We start from the raw sequence: 21,538 nt of genomic DNA on the forward strand, positions 1-21,538 counted from the left end.
GCCTGGGCGGCAGAGCGAGACTCTGTCTCAGAAAAAAAAAAAAAAAAAAGAATCTTATATTTTGTTTACAGTTAATAGAGAAAAAGTACAGTATTTTGGTAATTTGAAAGCTTTGTTTTTAAGTTGTTTAGCATGTTATATTGTTTGCTTGAAAAAATACTCTGCAATGCTTGTATGCTGTCTGTAAGACTTAATGAGAGAGGAAAAGTCTTTATCACACTGGTAAGTTTATGAGAAAATGAGACGGAAAAATAATTTTAGGGCAGATTTTCTTATTTTTTTAAGTCTGATCATTCTTTGCAAACTTTGGAATCTGTGCAACAGGCAAACCAGAATATAGATGAGTTTAAAAGTATATTCATGAGGCAGTATAAATGGAATATTACATAAGATGTCAATATTAAAAACTTCTTTGTAATTTTAATCTAATTTGAGATAAAGTTTATTTGGTAAAATTAACATATTTCTTGTTTAGCATGTAGGGTAATTTACCATACTAGAACCAACATATTATTATGGCTTAGATTTATAATTTACTTTAAAATACTTGCCTGTGATAGCTGTTAATTCATGTAACAGATTGATTGTTTTGCCTCATCATAAATTTGTAGAAAATATACAAAAATGAGGAATTTTACATAAACTTTTTAGTTTCTTTAGAAACTCTGCTTTTTTTAACTGATCAGTTTAAATTTTAAAGTTTTTACTTACTTGATGATACCTGCTGCCTTTCAATTTTGAGATGCGAGGCATTAGGGTTTCAAGACCTTTTACATCTAATTTTTAAATTTTATTCTAATTATTTCTTCTTGATAAATAGATTTCAAGAAGAAAAGTAAGATGATTTTCCTTTTTAAAGCAAATATTTGATATTTTTATTCTGCTTTGGGGACCTTAGATTAGTGTTTCTTGTGGTCACTAACAAAATAATGTCATGCAGTAGACTCTTTCAAATACATATTATAATAGTGAATGTACTTTAGATTGATAAATATTGCTTATGAAATACATCAGCAAAACAATACTGATCAATTACTCTCAGGATTAGATTTTTGTCTGCTTTTTGTTTTGTAGTATGCTATGACCTTCGTATTAATCTGAGATCTTCTTAAATAAGATATTTATGAAATTTAGTATGAGTCTTTTTCACCTGAAGTTATCTGGATTGGTAATTGGAACAGTGATCAAAAAAGAGCCCTCTTAAGACTCTAAGAATAAAAAATGATAGGTACAACCTTAAAGTTTTAAAACGTGTACTTTATGCACCACTTTTGTGATATAGAACCATTGTTTTTTATTTTTATTTTATTTTTTTTTTGAGACAGAGTCTCACTCTGTCACCCCGGCTGGAGTGTGGTGGTGCGATCTCAACTCACTGCAACCTCTGCCTCCCAGGTTCAAGCAATTCTCCTGTCTCAGCCTCCCGAGAAGTTGAGACTACGGGTGCCCGCCACCATGCCCGGCTAATTTTTTGTATTTTTAGTAGAGACGGGCTTTCACCATGTTAGCCAGGATAGCCTCGATCTCCTGACCACGTGATCCGCCCACCTCGGCCTCCTAAAGTGCTGGGATTACAGGCGTGAACCACTGTGCCCGGCCATTGTTTTATTTTTAAATAAGAGTCCACTGATTGAAGTTTCTTGTACTCTTCCTGGCATAAACTATGCCGATAATCTTGCTTTCTTTAAGGAAGAGTCAAACTAGTCTTGTGAAACAATGTAATTATATAATCTTTGTAGATATATATGATTTCCTCCAAGTCTTTCATAATTGGCTTTCTTACATCTAGTTAACATCATTTTAATTTAATTTAATTTTTATTTTCTAGAGACAGGAGCTTGCTATGTTGCCCAGCTGGCCTCATACTCATGGGCTCAAGTGATCCCCCCACCTCAGCTGTCCAAGTAGCTGGGACTACAAGCACGCACCTCCATGCTAGACTTTTGTTTGGGAGGTTGGGGGTACCCTAGGTGGGACATTAAAACAGCATTTTTAACAACTCTTATTTTGAGCTTGCCAAAGCATTCAACTTGGTTTTTCAGAGAAACAATTCTTACTCCTTACTCATATCGCATCCTTTTTTACATAGTAATTAATTGAATCATGTAATTAGAATAACAAGGAGGTTTAATAGTTAACACAAGCAGCTCTTGTAAGTATACAGTAAATTAGTTAAGCACATGTAAGTTAAGAGAGTTTTACTTTTGGTGTAAATTCCTTGCATTTTATGAAAAGTTAATTAAAACTGAGCTGCAAATATTTGATGTCTGTATATAGCTGTTGGTTAAGAAGCAGGGTCCAAGCTAAAAGTGGGAGATTCAGAGGCTTCCAGCAAGTGACCTTTACACTGACAGAATCTGTACCCAAATCTTGTCGTAGCAACAGTTCTTCAGTCTAATTTCTTTCCTTCCCATTCATCCTCTAAATACCCATTCCTTTGCTGCACTTCACATACATAAGGTCGTTTGGTAGGATTGGGAAAAGTGGCATTTCTGGCTCACTTGTGTTCCCAGGTTTGCTTTTATTACTTAGCATCTAAGAGCCTTAAGAAAACTCCTATTGCCTGCTTAGTATACCTAAATTATATTCTATTTCCTCCCAAACAAAATTATCAATGCAAATAATTATTTCTACATTTGATGTGTAAGGCGTCTTTTGGTCAGATGTTTAGAAAGACAATTCAGCCAGTTCAGTAAACAGATACTAAATGTGTATCAGAACATGGCACTACTAGGGACTACAGAGATAAATATGCCTTCTCTAGGACTTTAATGTCAGGTAGCAGTTATAACACATGAGTTTAAATAACCATTCTACAATACGGTATATATGCTTCACATGTTTAGTATGAACAGTGACTTCTATAGATATTCAGAGAAGTAAGGTTGTCTCTATTTGGGATGACCAAGAAAAACTAAAAAGAGGAACCACTTGAACTGAGTATTGAAAGATGAATAGACACTTAACAGTTAAGTGCCCACTTTTTATACTAGGTGGTATACAAAGATAATTTTGTAGATGCAGTACTTCCCATAAAATCATACTGTGTTAAGGCTAAAAGCATCCTGAGGAAAACATTATACAAGAGCCTTTTTTAAAAGAGGGTATCATGTAGCCCATTACTAGGTTCTCAGATTGTATTCCAGGTCTGTAGATTCTGACTATATCTATTTAGGAATTTATATTGTAACAAGTAAGTCTGATATGACAAGTCTAAAAAGAATAGACAGAATAAAGTGAATTGATAAGACAGCAAAGTATTTCTTTGATTACACACACATCTGTGAAAGATATGTGTACATTGTTAGGAATGGTAGAAATAAAGTACATAAGGACTGTGAAACCAGCAGAAAATATATGAAGTGGTTCTGTGATTAGGCAAGATAGAGGTAAAAGTATCTCTTTGATAGTTCCCCTTGCTTTTTGAGAAGGTCCTTATAACCTCCAGAGCATTGGACTTTGTTCCTTTCCTTTGCTCTGAGAAGGAGATTGGGAAAATTATAAGAATTGATAGAACAAAGTCAAAGAGTGAAAAGCTATTATACTTAGTGGATGTTAAATATTTGATAATATTAAATTAATATTAGACATTTCCCAAGTAGATCAGTATTCAAGGACAAGATGTATGGATGTTGCCATATTTAGTCAAATGTATGCCCCATCTAATCTACATAGGCAGAAAAGGTAAAAGTCAACTGAGAAATTAAAGGAAAAGAATATGGTGTTTGTAAATTGATGAGTGAATGGAAAGCTGGTGTGTGTGTTTAGAGAGATGAGAGAACACTGGAGAGGAGTAAAATGCATGACTACATACAAGGAAGCAGGGGGAGCTTGAGGAAGTGTGTTGAGATAGCTAACAAAGCAAGTAGAGTGATCCCCAGAAGACATGGGTATGAATTAGTATATAACAAGGAACTTGGACTATATCAACAGAGGGCTTAAATCCTTTGAGGCAAGAATTTAATTGTAACATTTAAAGTATAGCTCCCGTGACACTTTGACATCTTACCAATCTGTTTCTGCTCTTACAGTGGGTTTGAAGGAAGTACACATTCTCTTGGAATCTGACAAAAACCAGTCTTCTTTGTTGGTTGTATTCAGCTTGTAACCCCAGGAAGTTTTTCTAACCTCCAAAATGCCCATCTTGGGTATTTTTAAATTGATCATATGTTGTGTAACCTGGAAAATAGCAAGTAGTTGATGACATATAATCAGTGCTCTGTGCATAGTTTCAGTTTAGCCGTTATAACTTAGTTTATTTTTGCAACTGTATCAGAACCTTATATATTTTTGCCCATAATAATTTAGATTGCTCAGACCGTCAGTTTCTCTCATAAAATCAGGAAGTGCCACATATCCCAAGTGATTACCAGTCTGAATTATAGACACAGTTCCCTGTACTTCCTAAGATCAAACAGGTCTTCAGCAGTCAGAACTTAATTTGCTTGAGAATTTGTTTGATTTTTCTAGGAATTCACCATTCAAGTTTCTCTCTGACCTATATATTACATTTCTCGGTAGCGTAATTTATAAAATGTATAACTCATTTGGTTGTGCATTGCCTAAAGTTGTAAATTTGTCACCTTTTTAAGTCTCAGTCCCATCTTTTCTCATTACCAAGCAGATCTAACAAGAACACCATTCAAGTAAAAATTGTCATAGGAAGTTTCCAGCATGCATATCCCCACCCCCATCAGGATGTATAGGTTGCCTAGGAGCAGTGGCTGAGAAAATAGAGGAATCTTCTCTGTATAGCTCTGGCTTTTACCTAAAAAAAAAAAAAAAAAAAAAAAAAAAAAAAAAAGGGTGCCTGAGAGTAAAGGAGTACTATACTTTATAAAACTATCTGTACATGGAAGCATCCTCTCCCACAAGAAGCTACTTTTCCCATGGAGACTACAACTGTTGACAAGCCTGGAGGTCACCCTTCCTGACAATTAGGGCCCTTCCTTTCTAGCCCCTTTGCTTCTGCTTGCTGGGACTCTGTCAGAAACCAAACAAACAAAACATTCACAGCTAATTAGCAGGAAAAAAAGCTTCTAAAAGGCTATGAGGCATTTGTTTCAAGCTGAGTTGCCTGCCCTTCTACTTAGAGTTAAACAGATTTTCCAAGGGATGAGGCAGCTTGCTTTTAATACTCTAAAACTTCTTAAAACTTTTCAGACACACACACACAAACCTGACACAGGAAATACATAAACAAATGAAAAGAGATGGAGGAGTTCATCTGAATTTTTATAAGCTGAAACTCTACTGCTGCAGGACAAAGGGATACAGGAAAACCACCCTCTGAAAGTAAATCCTTGCATCTTACACAAGTACTCAGAGATCCAAAGACAGACTATAGAGTTTTGTAGATTATTGCTAGATGTAGAAAAGATAAAAAAAACCACAAAATGTTAGGTAGGGTGTTAGCAACATATAGTCTCACCAATTCCGTATTTTATAGATGAAAATACTTAAGACTCAGATTGGTGAAACAGTTTCCCCAAAGTGAAACAACTAGTTAATGGTAGAAATGAAACTTAAAACAGATGAAAATAAATACTAAAATATAAGAAAAAAATATGTAAGAAATATAAAAACTAAAAAAAATAAATTTCTCCCCAGGTAGATAACTAGAACTTTATAGTATAAGCTGTCTAATCTTAAACTCCCTGTCAGAATGTTCAGGCTGATATAATTACAAATTTTCCTCAACTTACCGATTGCATCCTGATAAGCCCGTCATAAGGAGAAAATACCGTAAGCTGCAAATACATTAAATATACCTAACCTCCTGAACCTCATAGCTTAGCCTAGCCTACCTTAAACACACTCAGAACACTTACATTTAGCCTACAGTTGCGTAAAATAATTTAAAACAAAGCCTATTTTATTTTTAAAAAGTGCTGAGTATCCCATGTAATTTACTGAATACTGTACTGAAAGAAAATACAAACAGAATGATTGTATGGGCCCTGGAAGTATGGTTTCTACTGAATGCATGTCACTATCTCACCATCATAAAATGGAAAAATTGTTCTGTTAAACCATTGTTAAGTCAAGTTGGGAACGTCTGTATGACATAAGTTGTAGAAGGATTCTTACATTGAGTTAGGGCTGAATAAATGGCTTCTACAGTCTCTTCTATCTCTTGGAACAAATGGAAAAAATAGTTTTTAGGCTTTGCATCTCCTTGAATATTACTGTCTCAGATCAGAGGAAGACAGTAGCTTCTGGTTTTCTGTTTTATTTTTATTACTTTTTGTGGATTTAGTCTTATTATAATTCTGTACAGAAATTTTGACTCATCAAAATATAAAATTTTAAAGTTTTTCTATATTTTTCATTGTAATTTTATGCATATTATATGTAATTATGAGATGATAGTATAAGTCGGTGGGAGAACAAAACAATATAGAGCATTTGATTTTGTGGGCAGATTTTCAGAAATGTACTTACGGTGTTTTCCTATATTGAAGGTTATTTCTAAGCTTCAAACAAAAGATTTGGGCTATCAAACAATGAAAAAGAAATAGAGCATCCTCTATATTGTTTCTAGGTATCCTTCCTCATAACTTCCACATTCCTTATTCCCATCAGGACAGGTGGTATTTCCCTGCTCCTACCATTGTAAATCAACGCCTGCCCACCTGCCCGCCTTCGTACCTTCCTGCCTGCCTTCCTTTCTCTCTCTTTTTCTCTCTTTCTTCCTCCCTCTCTCTCTTTCTGTCTTCCCCCCTTTCTCTCTTTCTTTGTCTCTTTATCTCTCACTTTCTCTTTCTCTCCCTTTTCCTTTCCTTTCCTTTCCTTTTTCCTTTTTCCTTTTTCTTTCCTCTCCTTTTCCTTCCCCTTCCCCTTCCCCTTCCTTTCTGTTCCCGGGTACATGTGCAGAATTTACAGGTTTGTTTACATAAGGACACATGTGCCATGGTGGTTTGCTTAATACCCATCACCTAGGGTATTAAGTCCCATATGCCCTATTAGCTATTTATCCTGAAGCTCTCCCTCTTCCTGCTCCACCACAGGCCCCGGTGTGTGTTATTCCCCTTCTTGTGTCCATGTATTCTCATTGTTCAGCTCCCACGTATGAGTGAGAACATGCAGTGTTTCGTTTTCTCTTAGTTTAATGCTCTTGTTTCTTAAGTTTTTCTTTGGATTGCTTAATATATTGACATTTATATGGAGAGGTAAAAGTAAACCAAAACATTACGAACAGTGACACTTAGCATATTCTCTTATCACTTAATGAACTATGTCAAGAATGTTAAAGGATGGCCGAGCACAGTGGCTCACACCAGCACTTTGGGAGGCCAAGGCAGGCGAATCACCAGATATCAAGAGTTCGAGATCAGCCTGGACAGCATTGTAAAACCCCGTCTCTACTAAAAATATAAATATTAGTCGGGTGTAGTGGCAGGTGCCTGTAGTCCCAGCTACTTGGGAAGCTGAGGCAGGAGAATCACTTGAACCTAGGAGGTGGAGGTTTCAGTGAGCCGAGATATTGCCTCTCCGCTCCAGCCTGGGTGACAGAGCAAGACTCCATCTCAAAAGCTAAAAAAAAAAAAAAGGTTTAATGTAAGGATATTCTCCATCTCACAGCTTATTAATCTTGGAAATACTGTATCTTCAGGGCTTAAACTAAATTATCATCATTACAAAGCCTTGCCTTCATCAGGCCAACTGAAAAATTCTCATTGTATGTTCTCCATACTAACTGTGCAGCATTTACTATTTGTATTAATCACAGTAGACTGATAGGCCTTAGTCTGTTTCTGGCATATGCCTCATGTCTGTCACTGGTTGATAGGAAAGTGGGCATTCTGCTCTACCTAACCATTCAGGAGCTCAGAGCAATGATGTCTTCACCATCTTCTAGCTCTATCCATCTGGAACATGTGGCCTCCTTGCTCATTATGACAAGAGTAGAGAGCTGGAGGATTTGCATGAGCTTTTCTGTGAGTTGGTTTGGAAATGACACATGGTATTTCCATCCACAGTCCATCCAGAACTAGTCCTCTGACCCCACCTAATCTTGAAAGAACAAGGAAATGTGGGGAAACAGAATGTTGAGTGAGCACCACTTTCTTTGCCAGTAATTCTTTTTTTTTTTTTTTTTGAGACAGAGTCTCACTCTGTCGCCCAGGCTGGAGTGCAGTTGCCAGATCTCGGCTCACTGCAAGCTCCGCCTCCCGGGTTTACGCCATTCTCCTGCCTCAGCCTCCCGAGTAGCTGGGACTACAGGCGCCCGCCACCTCACCTGGCTAGTTTTTTTGCATTTTTTTTTAGTAGAGACGGGGTTTCACCGTGTTAGCCAGGATGGTCTCGATCTCCAGACCTCGTGATCCGCCCGTCTCAGCCTCCCAAAGTGCTGGGATTACAGGCTTGAGCCACCACGCCCGGCCGCCAGTAATTCTTTCAACAAACTTTATTGATTGATTGCATTATTTACTTTGTGCCGGGTACTCTTTTAGGCCCTTGGGGTGGGGGTGGGGAGAGAAAGACAACAATTCCTGTTCTCATGGAGCTTATATTCTATATTCCATATTTTGATTAATATTTATAGTTATTTTTACATATTCCTTAAGGGAAACTGTTATGTCTTATATAATCCCCACATATCCTAATAATGTACAACACGTATAATAGTGGTTCAGTAAATAAGCATAAATATCCCTGTTTAATGTCTTCTTGTGCAGAAGCCTGTGCTCTATAATTACATACAAAGAACACTCATACATTCTTTAAGTTAGCCATCGTTTAAATGTAAAACCTGTCCCCTGTTTGATGTTTTGAACTCTTCAGGAAATTTTAAGTACTGGCCAAGGGCGGTGGCTCACGCCTGTAATCCCAGCACTTTGGGAGGCTGAAGTGGGTGCATCACCTGAGGTCAGGAGTTCAAGACCAGCCTGGCCAACATGGCAAAACCCCGTCTCTACTAGAAAATACAAAAATTAGCCGGGTGTGGTGGCGGGGGCCTGTTATCCCAGCTACTCAAGAGGCTGAGGCAGGCAGAATTGCTTAAACCTGGGAGATGGAAATTGCAGTGAGCCAAGATCGTGTCACTGTACTCCAGCCTGGGCGACACAGTGAGACTCTGTCTCGGGGAGGAAAAAAAAAAGAAATTTGAATACTAATACAGTTGCTTCTAGAATAAAAACTTTTGCTTATGGTTCCATTCATAAGGATTATAAACTCCTTGAGAATAGGAGTTCTTTCTGTTTGGAAAAATGTAAACTACATAATTTTAATACAGTATTATGGGGCAGGCAGTTCAGATCCCTAATCAATTAAAGTAAGCATTTGATTATTCATTAAATGTTTATTAAGCTTCTGTAAGTGCCAGGCAGTATACTGGAGCTATAAGGATGGATTAGAAGTTTATATCCCCAGGAAATCTAACTTTCTGTGTAGGTAAACTAGAGTTTACTTTGGACCCAAGTAAATTTTTGTGCTTATTTTTCCCATTGAGCAATTTTATTATAATTTTATTCACTTGAATTCACCGCCCCATGGAAAATGGGAGGGAAAAAAGGTTGAAAACAGTTTTTCCTATTCATCCTCTTTTGAATACTTGAATTCAAAAGCATACCTTAAAGAATAGCCATACCTTAGAACATACCTTAAAGAATAGCCACCTGGTTTCTTCTTGAATACTACCTCCAAAATCAGTCTATTTCATTTTCAGGTAATTTTAATTATTAGGAAATGCATATATATATATTTTTTTGGAGACATAGTCTCGCTCTGTGATCCAGACTGGAGTGCAGTGGTATGATCTTGGCTCACTGCAACCTCCGCCTCCCAGGTTCAAGCTATTCTCTTGCCTTAGCTTCCTGAGTAGCTGGGGTTATAGGTGCCTGCCACCACACCTGGCTACTTTTTTGTGTTTTTAGTACAAATGGGGCTTCACCATGTTGGTCAGGCTAGTCTTGAACTCCTACCCTCAAGTGATCTGCCCACTTCAGCTCCCCAAAGTGCTAGGATTGCAGGTGTGAGCCACCATGCTCAGCTTCTTCCTTGTATTTATCCAAAATCAAAACTTTCATCTCTGGAATCATATATAGTAGTTTTTACCATTCTTTCCTATAATAAACCTTGAGATATTCTATGGTAGTTAGGAAGTTATCCCCAATCTTCTTATCTCTAATCCCTTATAAAAACAGTTTCAAACTGCCTCCCTGTTTAATCATTTTCCTTTTAAAGTCTATTTGCCAGTGTATCTTAAAGTGCCATACCCCAAACTGTACACAAGGATGGTTGAAACAATGTAAAGGTGTACAGTAAAGTAGAATTGCTTGAGTTCATAGAATGTTAAGAAAATAATGTTTCCTGGAGTGGATATATTGTAATTTGATTTCAAAGCATAGGTACAATATGAAAAAAAGAGAAAACATGAGGAGTGTTTGAATAAATGCTTAGAAATAGAGCAAAAGGAAGATAAAAGCAGTGAATGAAACTATGGAATGTATTGAAACTCTCAGATTAAGTAGAGTAGGTTAGGATGATTGGGTGGATTGCAGTCCTTACATAAGTGTAGATTTGTATTAAATGTGTATTTCAAAGAGGAAGTTTTAGTGGGATTATGTGCCATAACAGGAAGAAGAAACATTAACAGAGAAATGTTCAAATTTGGCAGGACTACTAGGAAGAGGTTGCTATTATGCAGCAAAATGAAGTGAGAAGGATGCAATTAATAAGGTCACATAAGCAAGAAGATACAGGATTTGGCAGGGGAATTTTGGTGAAGTATGAAGCACAAAACTCATCCTTTGTGTTGGAAAACAAGATCCTTGTCAAATTGGTAGAAGTAGTAAAGAAAAGGCCGGGCGCAGTGGCTCACATCTGTAATCCCAGCACTTTGGGAGGCCGAGGCGGGTGGATCACCTGAGGTCGGGGAGTTTGAAATCAGCCTGACCAACATGGAGAAACTCCATCTCTCTACTAAAAATACAAAATTAGCCGGGTGCGGTGGCGCATGCCTGTAATCTCAGCTACTCGAGAGGCTGAGGCAGGAGAATCGCTTGAACCCGGGAGGCGGAGGTTGTGATGAGCCGAGATCGTGCCATTGCACTCCAGCCTGGGGAACAAGAGCAAAACTCCGTCTTAAAAAATAAATAAAGAAGAAGAAGAATAGCTAACATACATATAAGGCCTAATTATGTGGAAGATGTCATTCTGTTTCCCAGGTATTAACAGATTTAATCTTCATAACAGTCATATAAGTTAAGTACTTTTATTGCCATTTTATGGATGAGAAAATGGACCTACAGAGAAGTTAAATAATTTGCTGAATGTCACATAGCTAGTAAGATGGCAGAGCTGAGATCTTAATTCAGAGAGTCTGGCTCCAAATCTGTCCTCTTAATCACCATATTTCACTGTTATACTGTGATGATTCAGCCTACTTTCTTTTACCTCTCATAAATAAATAATCCGTGCCCTTCTTTTCTTGCATGTGCCACATTTCCTACTCCCCTGAAGGAGCCAATGCCTTCCTGACCTTTTCTTCTTCCCTACTATTAAAACTTACTCTGTGGAAAGACGCTAATAAGCTCATTCATTCATTCACACCAAGGTATAAATGACTCATATGGCTTAATATAAAATAATAATTCTTTAGGGTTGACTTTTTTTCAGGGGGGTGGGGAATGTTAAGGGGCTATAAAAACTTAACCCAAAACCCCATTGAAACTTAAACTATATACGGGCATGGGAGAATGAGTAAGTTGGGTGCATGGCCATCTATGCTCTTCCAATCGTACCATTGTTTACCTGGCCTAGGGCTTATGTGAATCCTCATAGATATGAAGTAGGAACGTAAAAGTGGGGATGAAAAGAATTAAGAGATCTTTTGCTGTATTAATAATATATCTGTATGATTTTAGAATACCTAATTTTTATTAGGTGGGGGAGTTCTGATAGAACCCCAAGAGACACAGACCCCCAGGAGAAAGCTTTAATTTGGCCACAGTCATAGATGAAAAGAGTTTCTAGGGTTTAAGTATTTACGTATTTACATCTGAGACAAAGTAGTGTCAAAGATTTTGTTCCTTTTTTTCCTGCCGAAATAAAGCGCTCTCAGATGGGTCTATGATTTATCTGCTCTAGGAATCTTGTAGTCTGGGAATGTTACCCTAGAGTTATTCTTGATACCCTTCTTTTTCTTATTTCACCTCAGTTCGTCATCAGGGCCCTTCATTTCTTGCTTTATTAGATTTCTCATATATTTCAGTCTAATTCAATTCAGTAAATACTTACTGAGTACCTGCTTTATGGCAGATGCTATGCTCTGGGCATGTAAGTATTCCTATCTCAATTTCTCACCTGGAAGAGAATATAACGTGATACAAAGCAGTTATAGACATGTTTAAGTACAAAAGGTAGTATACAAGGGAGAATTACACTGCCAGAGAAGGTCAGAAAAACTTGCAAAGGAGATGGGGCTTGAATGGATTTTCAAGGATTAATAAGAGTTCATCAGAATAATGCCAGAGAAGCATAATATTGTAGGCAGAGGGCAAAGCAATTGCACAGATATGGAAGCACAGCGTGGGCTGGTAGCTGTTGTACAAGTGGTATTCCTATAAAATACCTGAGGTTTCAGCCAAGGAGTGTGGTAAAAGATCTGTTTTGTTTATTTTCATTGTCAAGATCTCATATGCCTAGAGCATCAACTTGTTTATTTTTGTGTATGTCATTATTTAAGACCTAGTTTTTTTTTTTTTTTTTTTGGTACACCACTAAAGCCTTACCTGTGTGCCACTCATTGAGACTTCAGTCACTGTATTTTGACACCTAAGTGTATGTATGCAGTATGTGTCCTCAGTCCTCAATCCTCAAGACTTCATGGTAACGGTTTTTATACTGGTCTCTAAGGTTGGTAGAAGGAGGAGTGGCAACTTTCACTTTTATATACATGCGCATATAAGTTTTATAATCAGATTTGAAAATAATTTTGAATATCTATTGTAGTTAAAGGGCTAATATGAATATAGCAGTAGTACTTTGTTAGTCACAGTAATGTAAATTGCCATACCAAATCAGTTCAGCAAATGAGTTTTTTTGCTCTTTGTACACGCAACAGTATATTATGAAAATAGCTGGCCGGATGCAGTGGCTCACGCCTGTAATCCCAACACTTTGAGAGGCCGAGGCGGGATCACAAGGTCAAGAGATCAAGACCATCGTTGCTAACACAATGAAACCCCGTCTCTACTAAAAATATTTTTTTAAAAAATTAGTCGGTCATGGTGGTGGGCGCCTGTAGTCGCAGCTACTCAGGAGGTTGAAGCAGGAGAATGGCATGAACCTGGGAGGTGTGAGCCAAGATCGTGCCACTGCACTCCAGCCTGGGAGACAGAGCGAGACTCCATCTCAAAAAAAAAAAAAAAGAAAGAAAGAAAATAGCATACAATGGAAGAAAACAGGAAGAGGATACCTCCTTTCCATATCTGAGAGAAAAAATAGTTTAAAATTATACTCAGAATTTCTCGTTGTAACTGGCTCTCCAGGAGAGAAAAATCATAGACAAATGTTTAATTTCTGCTCATCATAAAATCTGAAAACAAAAAGAAAGACTACTTATAAAATGAATATAATGCTTTAAAATTAAGTTATATGGAAAATATTATTGAAGCACACTGATTTTTATGTTAATTTATGTATGCTTTTTTTTTTTAAGGATGCTGGGCAGTTTTATGCTAAATATAAAGAAACAAGATTGAAGGAAAAGGAAGATGCACTGACTAGAACTGAACTTGAAACACTTCAAAGTGAGTTCTAAATATTAGTATTTTAATAATATCATATAAAATTAATGATTTAAATGTGAATTATCTTTTAAATTCAGCAGTAATTAAATTTTCTGGTTTTCTTTTTTTTTTTTCCCACTCCCTAGTGGTGTCACTTGTACTTAATGTGTTTGACATGGAACATACTACATTATAGCATTACTTTACCACCCAAAGTTTGGTATCAGAAGGAAGGATAATCAGCTTGAGTCATGTAACTCCTCAAATCTAGGGGCATCCAAAGTCTGCAAAGCCCTAAAATACTTCAGTATTGTAATTACAATTGATGTTTAGTGCTAGTTTAACCAGTTAATCACCCAACTTGCTGTGTAACAGTTGTAGTTAGGAAACCTGAAAATACCAATGATTTTTGTTTTGAAAATCTTTGTTTCGTTTGCGGTATTGTTATATAGTATGAACAACTTTGTATAAATTATCAGTATGTTGAAAAGAAATCTCCTATTGAACACAAAGACAGTTCTTGCTGATTTCAGGAAAAGTTGAATATATTATTTAAAAAGGTGTTTTCTCAGCCCCAGTCCTTTTGTCTGTTTTTGCCTTCTCTACATTTTGGCTCCCACACATATATGCTGTGTTTCTTTGCATTTCTTTATTTTTATTCCAAGCACTTAATACTACTTTAATTTATATGTTAGTTTTGTTTACCATCTGATTTCCACCCCACCCCCCACCCCCAGTAGAATGTAAGCTCTGTAAGGGTAAGGTCTTTATCTGTTTTGTTCACTGTTATGTCCCAGGTTCTAGGGATTTGGGTGTGGTCATTTTAGGGGGTCATTTTTCAGTCTGTCACAATCCTTCAGGTGTCGGACAGCTTTAGAACAGAGACCGTTCATCTTTGTGTCTGCAACATCAAACAGGGTCCTGGCACATAATAAATGTTCAGTAAATGGATGGATGTATGAATTCATGTAATGCCATGAATATTAATGAGCATCCACTGAGCACCTAGCCTTATAAAACACCATCTCAAGAAGCACATTATTTAATTCAAAAAGTTTCAATACTTATAAATACAAAATAATATTCACATCAACTATATAATTGTTCAAAGTAGACTTCTGTTAAGGAGTTAGAATGGTAGAGGATTATTACATACCAAGGTTGACATGTGTGTTAAGAAGTAGGAGTGTGCAAGTGAAACTCTGTCATTTTTATATAATTGTTATTTTTAGGAAAAATTGGTACATAACAATTTCTAAGCCTTTTCAGACTAATCACAAGGAGAAGAAAAATTATATTTTTAAGAAAAGAGAAGACTATTGGCCAGGTGCCGTCACTCACGCCTGTAATCCCAGCACTTTGGGAGGCCGAGGCAGGCAGATCACCTGAGGTCAGGAGTTTGAGACCAGCCTGGCCAACGTGGCAAAACCCCGTCTCTACTAAAAATACAAAAATTAGCCATGTGTGGTGGTAGACACCTATAATCCCATCTACTCGGGAGGCCGAGACAGGAGAATCACTTGAACCTGGGAGGTGAAGACTGCAGTGAGCCGAGATCACGCCATTGCACTCCAGCCTGGGTGACAAGGGTGAAACGCTGTCTCAAAAAAAAGAAAAAAGAAAAGAGAAGAATATAAAATTAATCCAAAATTTACCTAGTGGCAACATAAATACACTACATTTCATTGCTCTCATAGATACAGCTTATCATTTTTATGTAATTTTTTGTTAAAAAACTTAATTGTAATTTTGGTAGATGGGTTAGAATTCTTTAATAGTAACAAGACTAAGTATATACACTACTCTTTCTGAAATTAGAGGTTAAACATGAAGTGTTTATCACTATACAAAAGCTCATTTTGGAGTTAACTATTTTTCCAAAATTGTTCAGTGACTTTTGTTCTGCTTAAGAGTTTGATATAATTCTCAAGCATATTTAGTAGTTTCTTCTTGGCTAGGCACAGTGGCTCATACCTGTAATCCCAGCATTTTGGGAAGCCAGGATGGGCGGATCACTGGAGGTCAGGAGTTCGAGACCAGCCTGGACAACATGGTGAAACCCCATATCTACTAAAAATACAAAAATTATCTGGGCGTGGTGGTGGGTGCCTGTAATCCCCACTACTCGGGAGGCTGAGGCAGGAGAATCACTTGAACCTGGGAGGCAGACGTTTCTGTACATCGAGATCGTGCCACTGAGCTCCAACCTGGGTGACAGAGCAAGACTCCATCTCAAAAAAAAAAGTCTCTTTCAATTTTGTTATTGTCTGATTTTGTAAAAATCACAAACTAAAAAATATGTAAATATCTGAAAGTAAAAATGTGTAACAGTCTTCTAAAACATTTGAAAATTCATCACTAGCTTATCAGTTATTGAAACTCAGAATAGAGTAAGCAAATACCAGAAAGCATGTTAAAAACAGTCCTCATACTATGCTCTGAATAATAAGACTGTTATCTTGCATGCTTCTTTTATCAGTGGTATATTTAGAAAAGGTGATGGTATCAATATTAAGAATGTTAAAGAACAGTCACATTTACTGTTAACAATGTCAGACTGTCATGTATTTTTTAATATAGTCTCTAATGGTTACATGCAAAGAATATTTTAATTAATTTTGTTAACTTCATTACAGTATTCTGCATTGTATACTTTAGAATTAATATATAAAGGCCTCAAATCCCCCAGTGTGCATTTCATTTGCCCCATCCTTCTTAATTTTAAAGACCATCATCAGAATATCAAGTTCATAATAACATTTCCATCTACTTAATTGAGTAAATGCATCTCATGTAGATTAGCAATAGCTGTTTTATGCTGCCTGTTTTTCATGACCTAATTGCTAATCTGCCCTCATCTGCTTTACTGCTTAGATTGTGCAGTATTCTCTGAGGGCTGCACTAGAACTCTTCGAGTAGGGTGTGATAGTCTTATTAAAATGATATTTTAGATATGGGGGGGCAGTGAAAAGGGTGATTTCTTAAAAATAAATATCCTTCTGAGAAGTCTTTATGCAAAAAAAAAATTGATATATGTTTGGGAAATTTGGGGCACTTACTATAAACCTTTAATCAGTTTTGTGGTTTAGGTTTAAATAAGTTGAATACTTACAAATATTAGACTTTTGAGGGTTAATGATTTTTTACACATTCTGTAATCATATGTTTTATTCTAAATTAATAAAAGTGAATTATGTGTACTAAAACAGCCCATATCATGAATGAGAAAAAGATGTTTGACTTACTTTATAAAGAAATTGCAAAGATCACAATTTGAATAGACAAGGAAAGGAAAGGATAGAAGTAAACTTGATTATTTCCTTGACCCCTTTCTTTGTACCTTATATGATTTTAAAACAAAACCAAAATTAATCAAAACTCTGCTGCCAAGTACTTCCTTTAAATACGGAGAAATAGTTCCCAACATTAGTTATGTTTTTCTTGTTTTGTGGTCCTTGTTGCATGCCCCAGAAAGGGATTGAAGTAGGGGTGCCTTCAGGGACACCCTGTAAGATGAAGCACTCAGTGAGAAAGTGGGGGACAGAATGTGACTTTTTAGTGTGGCAGGATGAGAAAATTTAGTCACCTTCCTTAAGACTAAAGGAAGAGTGATTTTCTAGAAAACTGAGGTTCATGAAGAAAGTAGTTGATTCAGGGGTTGGTAGGGAAGAAGAAAAAATAGATTGAGGAAGAGCAGCCACAGTTTAGGTTAGAACACTTTGCCTGTGGTAACATAGGGTGCTCACGGATGGGAGCATACTCTCTGAGATAACTTATGCAAAGACATATAACCGATCACTAGCTCCAGCATATCTGAAAACATGACCTAATAGAATCTCTGTACCTTATGCCATTTTATATTATAAAACCTAAAATCTTAATAGGAGCCCTCGTTCCAAAACAGTTTGTATATAGGCAAATAATATCTAAAGAATATAGTATTTTATCCTAGGTACTTTTACCTAAGGTACAGTATAATATCCTAGGATATTTGAATACCAATGGAAGTGTGAAATTTTAAAATCACGCAACTCGAATATAAATTTACAATTCCCTTAATATTTCAAATCATATAAGTATATAAATATATAAGTATATATATTCAATATATAAGGGACCAATTTTGTGGAAGACAGACTTTTCCATGGACCTGGTGGCAGTGGGGGGTGGTTTTGTGATGAAACTGGTTAGATTCTCATAAGGAGTGTGCAACTTAGATCCTATGAGAATTTAGTGCCGCTGCTGATCTGCCAGGAAGCAGAGCTCAGGCAGTAATGCTTGCCCTCCTGCCGCTCACCTCCTGCTATGCAGTCTGGTTCCTAACAGGCATGGACTGATACCAGTCCATGGCCCAGGGCTTGAGGACCCCTGCCGTACATGAAGTTGATAAAGTTTCCCTCTATTCCTAGTTTTCTGAGCATTTTTAGAAATCATGACGGGGTGTTGAATTTTGTGAAGTGTTTTTTTCCTGCATCAATAATTGTGATTATGTGATATTTCTTTTTTGGTATATTAATATGATAGATTACATTATTGGATTTTGAATATTGAACCAGCTATGCGTACTTGGAATAAACACCACGTGGACATGGTGTATAATTCTTATTGCTGAATTCTATTTGCTACTATTTTGTTAAAGAGTTTTACATCTATATTCATGAGAGATATTGGTCTGTAATTATCATTGTCCATTTGTGCTGCTGTATCAAAATACCTGGGAAATAACTTGAGACTGGCTCATTTATAATGAACAGAAATTTAATTCTCACTCTTCTTGATGCTGGGGAGTCCAAGATCGGGGCATCAGTAGGTTTGGCGTCTGGCGAAGGTTTCTGTCTGCTTCCAAGATGGCACCTTGTTGCTACATCCTCCGGAGGGCACAAACGCGTGTCCTCACAGGGAACAGAAGGGGAAAAGGGGCTGAATGCTGTGTGAAGTCTCTTTTGTAAGAGTCTTAATTTTTTCAAGAGGGAAGGTCTCTCATCACCTCCCAATGGCCTTTTCCTCTTAATACTATTGCATTGGAGATTACTTCAACATAAATTTTGGAAGGACTCAAGCATTCAAACCATAGCATTTCACTCCTAACCACCCCCCTCCAAAATTTATATCCTTTTCACATACAAAACATATTAATTACATACCAATAGCCCCCAAAGCCTTAACTCATTCCAGCATCAACTTTAAAGTTTAAGGTCTATAGTCTTATCTAAATATAATTTAAATCAGATATGGGTGAGACTCAAGGTACAATTCATTCTGAGGCCAATTCCCCTCTACCTATGAACCTGTGAAATCAAACAAGTTATATGCTTCCAGATTATAATGATGGGACAGGCATAAGATTGATATTCTCATGCCAAGAGGGAGAAATGGGAAAGAATAAAGGGGCAACAGTCCCCAAGTTGAAAACCCAATATGGCAAACACCATTAATTTTTGAGGCCTGAGAATAATCAACTTTGACTTCATGTTTCATCTTCCAGATACACGAGAGTAGAGGTTGGGTCCCCAAGGCTCTGGGCAACCCCAGCACTATAATTTTGCTGGTCACAGCCCACGGAGCAGCTATCACAGGCTGGAGTCTCATGCCTGCAAGCTCTCCCAGGCTAGAGTTGCATGCTGGTGGCTCTGCAGTTCTGAGGTCTTAGTGGTGGCCCTACTCCTATGGCTCCACAGGGCATGGCCCTAGTTGGGGTTGTCTCTGGCAGCCCCACCTTTGTGGCAGTTCTTTGCCTGGGCGCTGAGACTCTATGAGGCATCCATTGAAATCTAGGTAGACATATCTCCACAACTCACACACTCTGTGCACCTGCAGAGTTAGCACCACATGGATGCCACCAAGGTTTACTGCTTGTGCCCCCTGAAGTGGTGGCCTGAGATACACCATGGCCTGCGTGAGCCGTACCTGAGGCGGCTGAGGAGCACTGTGTCTGAATGCATGGAAAAGAAATGAGACATCCTGAGCAACAAGCCCCATGGTTTCACAAGTGGTTTGGGCCCCTTTTTTGAAACTGTTCTGCCCTCAAGGACCTGGTGCTCTGAGCCTGCTATGAGAAGGGCAGCACAGATAATCTCCAAAATACCTTTGCGGTCATTCTTCCATCGTCTTGATGAATAACGTATGTCTTCCTTCTATTCATATTAAATCTCCTTATCAAATGTTTGCTTGGCCACACCGTTGGCATTCTTCTTCAAGCATACTTTAAAACCTGACCAGGCTGAGAATTTTTCAAATCTTTAACTTCTGCTTTCCTTTTAATTATAAATTTTATATTTAATTTCTTTCTCTCTTCTTGCATTTTACTGTAAGTAGTCAAGAGAAGCCATGAAGCATCCTGAACAATTTACTTAGAGATAGAGGTGTCATCCACAAAATATCCTAGCCCATTGCTCTTAAGTTCTGCCTTCCTCAAAGTAATAGGACCCAAAACACAATTCAGCCAAGTTCATTGCCACTTTACAGCAAGGGTGGCCCTTCTTCCGGTTTCCAATAAACTGCTCCTCATTTCCAACTAAAGCCTTATCAGAATGGCCTTTACTGTCCTTATTTCTACCAGCATTCTGATCACAACCACTTAGATCATCTCTAAGATGACTGAGGGTTTCTCTACAGCTCTCCTCTTCTTCAGAGCTCTCACTGGAAGCATGCTTAATGCTTTAGCATGCACTTCAGAGCTGTTCTGGCTTCTACCCATTACTCAATTTCAAAACCACTTCTACATTTTCAGGTATTTGTTATAGTAGCACCACCAGTTCTCAGTATTACTACTTTCTATTTCAGTTTATTTTGTGCTGCTATACAAAATACCTGAGACTGGATAATTTATGATCAACAGAAATTTATTCTTACAGTTCTGGAGTCTGAGAAGTCCAAGATCAAGGTACCAGCAAGTTTAGTATCTGATGAGGCCCTGGTCTCTGTTTCCAAGATGGCACCTTGTTGCTGCATCCTCTATGGGAGATGAATGCTGTGTCCTCACATGGCAGAAGAGATAGAAGAAGAAAGGGGACAGAATGCTGTGTGAAGCTTCTTTTATAAGGCCTTTAATCCTATTTATGAGGGAGGAGCCCTCATGACATAATCTGTTTCCAAAGGCTCCACCTCTATGAGACTGGTTCAACATGAATTTTGGAGGGGACACAAATGTTCATAGCATTAGCTTTCTCGTTTTGCACTGTCTTTGTATGACCTTGGTATTGGTAATACCAACTTCATATAATGAAATAGGAAGTTTTCTCTCCTATTCTATTTTTTTTTTCTTTTGAAAAACAGAGCTTTGCTCTTCTTGCCCAGACTGGAGTGCAATCATGCAATCTTGGCTTACTGGTTCAAGTGATTCTCTTGCCTTAGCCTCCCAAGTAGCTGGGATTACAGGGGCCCACAACCATGCCTGGCTAATTTTTGTGTTTTTAGTAGAGATGGGGTTTCACCATGTTGGCCAGGCTGGTCTCAAACTCGTGACCTGAAGTTATCCACCTGTCTTGGCCTCCCTAAGTATTGGGATTACAGGCATGAGCCGTTGTGCCCAGCCTTCCTTTTCTATTTTCTGAAAGAGAATGTCTAACACTGGCATTAATTCTTGAAATATTTGGCAGAATTCTCTGGTGAGATCATCTGAGCCTGAATATTTCTTTCTTTGGAGTACTAAAATAAACTATATTTGATTTATAGTTACAGAGCTATTTAAATATATTTCATGTTTCATTTATCTATTTTATGAGTGAGTTGAGATAGTTTGTGTTTTTTGAGCAGTTGGTCTTTTTCATCTAAGTTGTCAAATACATGTATCTAGAGTTGTT

The 21,538-nt window shown here is 37.5% G+C and overlaps 1 protein-coding gene across 2 annotated transcripts in view; it reads left to right on the top strand.

Annotated features, from left to right (window-relative positions):
• The window catches only part of DNAJC1 (DnaJ heat shock protein family (Hsp40) member C1), a 232,725-nt gene that overhangs the window by 86,270 nt on the left and 124,917 nt on the right, over window positions 1-21,538 (top strand). For both annotated transcript variants that reach the window (XM_023223119.2, XM_023223118.2), the window contains exon 7: window positions 13,667-13,757. In XM_023223119.2, the coding sequence (XP_023078887.1) occupies window positions 13,667-13,757 (91 nt within the window). The remainder of the gene's footprint in view (window positions 1-13,666; window positions 13,758-21,538) is intronic.

Source organism: Piliocolobus tephrosceles, chromosome 9, assembly GCF_002776525.5.
Source record: "Piliocolobus tephrosceles isolate RC106 chromosome 9, ASM277652v3, whole genome shotgun sequence".
Classification (NCBI taxonomy): domain Eukaryota; kingdom Metazoa; phylum Chordata; class Mammalia; order Primates; family Cercopithecidae; genus Piliocolobus; species Piliocolobus tephrosceles.